The sequence below is a fragment of the Rhagoletis zephyria genome, unplaced genomic scaffold (assembly GCF_001687245.7).
Source record: "Rhagoletis zephyria isolate East Lansing unplaced genomic scaffold, Rhagoletis_zephyria_1.1 Rzeph_scaffold_00271, whole genome shotgun sequence".
Lineage (NCBI taxonomy): Eukaryota > Metazoa > Arthropoda > Insecta > Diptera > Tephritidae > Rhagoletis > Rhagoletis zephyria.
Genome location: NW_016157355.1, coordinates 339,195 through 345,067, shown reverse-complemented (window position 1 = coordinate 345,067; position 5,873 = coordinate 339,195). Strand labels below are relative to the sequence as shown.

General features: G+C 42.6%; 1 protein-coding gene across 1 annotated transcript; it reads left to right on the top strand.

Annotated features, from left to right (window-relative positions):
- Positions 1-1,164: 1,164 nt before the first annotated feature.
- On the top strand, positions 1,165-3,873 carry LOC108358588 (uncharacterized). Its single transcript, XM_017609993.1, has 2 exons — positions 1,165-2,326; positions 3,215-3,873. Exons 1-2 carry the CDS (start codon positions 1,165-1,167, stop codon positions 3,871-3,873), a joined length of 1,821 nt encoding a protein of 606 aa, XP_017465482.1.
- Positions 3,874-5,873: the final 2,000 nt, after the last annotated feature.

Below are 5,873 nucleotides of genomic sequence, written 5' to 3'. Positions count from 1 at the left end.
GTGAGGCAGTGCTAAACGCACGTAGTTTTTTTGTAGTTTGACTTTTTTTTCTCCAACTTTTGCTCAGTGGTCCGATATGTCGGCATGGGAATTGGGGAAAAACTTTGTCCGCTAAGTGGGGTTTAGTTTAAATAGGGTTTTCTTCTAGTTTTTTTCAGTCGAATATTTTTATTTATTCTTTTTTCACCTCGTGTTCAAAAAAAAAAAGTGATAATTAAATTTTTCTTTAGGGCCCCAGCTCACTCCATAGGTCTGCGCTGGTGCTCCAGAGCGCCTACGTATCGCGATGGAGTGGGCTGGGACTCCAACCACGACTGACTATCGGGGTCTCAGTCACCCCACATGTCTCAGGGGGGCATGCGTGACTGCCCTTTGCTGCATTGCGGTGGGGTGCACTGAGACCGAAAGATAGCTCAGCAAAATTGTACGCGAAGGCCAGTACACCCTTCAAGTCTGGAGGGGTATTATTTAAGACGCCGGCTTTTCATTGCGGTTGTGTGTGCTGGACCAAACAGCGATTTTTTTTTGTTTGTGTTGTACCATATACTTTTTCGTAGACTTGTGCCTTCTTAATGTTAGAGGGCCAGCATTCCCATTGACTTTTGAAAAATACATATTTAAAAACAGATATTTTCCATATATATAAAAATTAAATCCCCAATGAACTTTTAATCCACGTATATGACCACGTATATTTAACTAACAAACTTATACGCTTATGCACTTACTAACTATATATTCTGATTGATTTTTTTTTGCTTTTCGCGCGTACATTTATATTCAGTACGCGGACTGAATAATTATTGACATTTTCGATTTTTTTTATTGTCGCGAACGGGTACGGCAGTATCGCGCAAATTAGCTAAATCTCTTTATTTTTTTTTTATTTGAAGACTTTCTCGGACGTTTAATTAGGCTTTAGCTGACAAAGCAGGCCACACTTAGCATTTTTTCGAATTTTCAATTTTGGTTGAGCTCTGGGGGAGCCAAGCTTTACGCACGTAGGTAGACTTTTAATTTAGAATTTGCCTTGGTCTCAGGCGCGAAATTTCCTGATTTATCAATTGCCTTTGACTCGTCTTATGTAACAGCAGCTTATGCAAACGCGCAGTGCGTCAGTCNCGGCGTTAAGTCAAGGGGGCCGGGAGGAATCCCAGTCCCGCTATGGCAGCAAATAACCCCCCAGTGATGCATTCACCTGTTTCTGACCACACGGAAGGAGTTCCGCCTCCAATTCCATTGGCCAATCCCGCTCCGGGACTTAAGGTTGATAGCCGACAAAACTCCAACTTACTTGACACCTCACAACCTGGGACTTCGGCCCATAATGTTTCCGCTACCTCCATGACTCTGCTTTCGGGAAGACAGGAAAATGATAGATCCTTGCCAGGGAATACCGGCTTTAGTGAAGGTATTGCAGAAGATAGGAGTAGACGTTCTAATGGCGGAGCGCCCGCAGGAGATTCGTGGGTAGGAGTGCTTCATCAGCTCTTACGTACTTCGCAAGAAGAAATGAGAGCTGAAATGAGAACAATGCGGGAAAATATGAACGCATTAAGTGCAGTGGTAACTGCATCTCAAACTGCACCCAGTGGCCCTAGGGACTTTGCTTCTATCGGACGCAATTCGACGCAAGCCACTTTGAATAACCGACCAAATTTCACCACTAATATTGTCATGAAGCCACAGGATTGGAAGGTATCCTATGACGGCACCGGTAGCGTATCAGATTTTCTCTTTAAGCTAAACACGTTGTATGAGCGCACACAATGTACAGATGAGCTGTTGATGGCAAGTTTCCACCTATTTTTGTCAGGGCGAGCAGAGGAATGGTATTGGTTGTTCACTAAGCAGAATCCAGATGTGACTTATCCCTTCTTATGCTACTCTATCAAGCGGGAATTCGGCACCTTAAAAAGTGACCATGAGATCATGATGGAGATCTCAATGCGTCGTCAGAAGGCTAATGAATCGTATGATATGTTTCATACAGATATATTAGCCTTGACCGCTAGACTAAGGGAGCCGATGTCTGAGAACCTGTTGATGGACATATTGAAGAGGAACGTTAACAGCAGCCTGAAGTGGATGCTTTTCAATGCTGGTGCGCAGACCCTACATGACCTACGTGACGTTGCTAGGAATGGCGAACAGTTCCTGAAGAAAACCAGGAGTTTGGTACCGAACTATTCAGGACGGCATGTCAACGAAACCATGGCTATTACACCGGATGAATGGACAGGAGGAATGAATGGAGAAGTGAATCCACAGGTGGAAGCGCTGAATTTCCAGAGGGCTAGGAAACCGGACTACTCAGGAATACAGTGTTGGAACTGTGAAAAGATGGGACACTCTTACATCTATTGCGAGGAAGCGATTCGAAACGTGTTCTGCTTCAAGTGTGGACAGAAGAGGGTGGTTACTCCAAGATGCCCCAGAGATTATCGGAGACAGGGAAACCGGAACCCGAGCGAGAAGGTAATCGGGGATCGGCACCCTAGCCCCCGAAGCAGGGAGTACAGGAGCAACCGCCTCTTATGATAAACCAAAAAGTAGCGCAATCCCAGGCAGAACCGTTCATTTGCATGGAGATGTCAGTACTTCGGAGAGTAGTACCAGTCCCTCGGGAGCTTCGCCTAGGGTCATCATAACTTTCCCAGATAGTTCCGATAGTTCTGATTCCGAGTGTATGTTTTCTTCTACAGCCAATCCTCTGCAGGTTCGAATTCTTAGGCATGTCGCATGCCAGACTCAATTCCCAGTTAGTTTAGAGCAAAGAGAGCAGGATTATGTACGGATAAGGGCGGATATTTTCGAAGAAGAACCAAAACTCGTAGTTTCAGAAAATATTCTACAGTGTAGGAAAAGATATTCTAGCCGAGTAAATATGCGTAAACTTTTGCAAAGCACTAAAATTCTGATAACACCAGATGAGGGACCGCTAGCAAAGATTAAAATTTACGATAGTTTCTTAGTGGGTTCCTAAAGAGAAACAATTTAAAATATCATTCTTTGCGCGCGTTTGTCTACACGGCTGGTGGAAATCAGCAGAAAATACTCGCCTCGATATTTTTACCGGCCACTTTTAAAAACATTACGAGGACTATTCGCTTTTATCTTGTACCGTCATTAATCCATGAAGCATACCTGGGAGTTTATTTCTGGAAGGCATTTGCGTTAGCACCCGATGTATTTCCAACCGTTTCTTGTTTAGATTTTCCAAATGAGGATGAGCCAAACTTCCATCAGCTCACACCAGATCAGAAGATAGCGTTGCAAAAGGTTGTTCAGGATTTTCCCTCGTTCGAAACGCTAGGACTAGGTCAAACCAGTTTAGTGACTTACCATATAGACACGGCTGATGCAGTGCCAATTAAAAGCAAGCACTTTCCTCTTTCACCACCCAGGCAGGCGGAAGCCTATAGCAAAATTGAAAGGCTATTTAAGATGGGAGTGATTGAGGAATCGAATTCACCGTGGTGTAGTCCAGTGGTACTGGTTCGGAAACCACGCAAGGTCAGGCTGTGCATTGACTCCAGGAAGGTGAACGCGGTCACAAAGAAGGACTCGTATCCGTTGCCCCATATTAATGGGTTGTTGAGCGGGTTAAATGACACATACTTGATAAGTGGTATTGATTTGAAGGATGCTTTCCTTCAAATCAAATTAACGGAATCGTCTAAGGAAAAGACGGCATTTGCGGTTCCAAATAAGCCATTGTACCACTTTAAAGTAATGTGCTTTGGCCCGTACAACGGTCCACAAACAATGAGTCCGCTGATGGATAAGGCTATCCCTTCACTATTGCGGGAGAACGTCTTTGTCTACCTGGACGCTGCCGGCACCATTACGGCAAGGTCACAACACCGGTGAAGTGACCCCGGAAAGCAACAACATCGGTCGAAACAACAACAGCGCGCAACAACAGCAACAACAGCAGCAACACCAACAACAACAACAACAACAGCAGGCCCCCACCAAGGCCTGCTGCAACTCAAGGGTAAGTCCTTCGAAAAAAGAAAAAGATCTTTGTATAAATAAAATTTTTTTTGAGAGGAAATTAAAAGTAAGAAATAATAACTAAAAATAAAAGTTAATAAGGAATCATAATTATAAATGGTGTAAAATCTACAAAAAAATAAAATAAATTGGTTTATGTACATATACACACCAAGGATGCATTGTAACGTTAGTCTTAGCGTTTACCAAAACTAAAGCAATCGTTTCTGTTGAAACGATTCAGTTTTTTTATCGTTTAGGTAATTATCAGAATAATTCTATATTGGCTTTTAATGAAAAGAAATTCAATCGTCAATGCTGAATTTGTAGCATGCATTTAGGTGTTAGGCATTAACAGTGAGCTGGCAATGGCATACAACAACAACTTTTGGTGATTTAATTCGTTTCACAGTTAACGATTGAGTTTTGTTTCGTAAATTTAGCTCTGAAACATAACAAAATTATTTTGAATGAGTAGTTTTGCGCATCAACAAAACAAAATCGAATCAAATAGTTGTTGAGCATCTCCGATACACACACATACAAATATATGTATACAGGTAGGTAGGCTAGGTACCTACCTAATAGGTACATATACAGGGACTAACTACTTATGCTANTTTTTTTCTCCAACTTTTGTTCAGTGGTCCGATATGTCGGCATGGGAATTGGGGAAAAACTTTGTCCGCTAAGTGGGGTTTAGTTTAAATAGGGTTTTCTTTTAGTTTTTTTCAGTCGAATATTTTTATTTCTTTTTTTTCACCTCGTGTTTAAAAAAAAAAGTGGTAATTAAATTTTTCTTTAGGGCCCCAGCTCACTCCATAGGTCTGCGCTGGTGCTCCAGAGCGCCTACGTATCGCGATGGAGTGGGCTGGGACTCCAACCACGACTGACTATCGGGGTCTCAGTCACCCCACATGTCTCAGGGGGCATGCGTGACTGCCCTTTGCTGCATTGCGGTGGGGTGCACTGAAGCCGAAAGATATCTCAGCAAAATTGTACGCGAAGGCCAGTACACCCTTCAAGTCTGGAGGGGTATTATTTAAGACGCCGGCTTTTCATTTCGGTTGTGTGTGCTGGACCAAACAGCGATTTTTGTTTTGTTTGTGTTGTACCATATACTTTTTCGTAGACTTGTGCCTTCTTAATGTTAGGGGGTCAGCATTCCCATTGACTTTTGAAAAATACATATTTAAAAACAGATATTTTCCATAATATAAAAATTAAATCCCCAATGAACTTTTAATCCACGTATGACCACGTATATTTAACTAACACACTTATACGCTTATGCACTTACTAACTATATATTCTGATTGATTTTTTTTTGCTTTTCGCGCGTACATTTATATTCAGTACGCGGACTGAATAATTATCGACATTTTCGATTTTTTTTATTTTCGCGAACGGGTACGGCAGTATCGCGCCAATTAGCTAAATCTCTTTATTTTTTTATTTGAAGACTTTCTCGGACGTTTAATTAGGCTTTAGCTTACAAAGCAGGCCACACTTAGCATTTTTTTCGAATTTTCAATTTTGTCTGAGCTCTGGGGGAGCCAAGCTTTACGCACGTAGGTAGACTTTTAATTTAGAATTTGCCTTGATCTCAGGCGCAAAATTTCCTGATTTATCAATTGCCTTTGACTCGTCTTATGGAACAGCAGCTTATGCAAACGGGCAGTGCGTTAGTTAGAGGTAGCGGCGTTAAGTCAAGGGGGCCGGGAGGAATCCCAGTCCCGCTATGGCAGCAAATAACCCCCCAGTGATGCATTCACCTGTTTCTGACCACACGGAAGGAGTTCCGCCTCCAATTCCAATGGCCAATCCCGCTCCGGGACTTAAGGTTGATAGCCGACAAAACTCCAACTTACTTG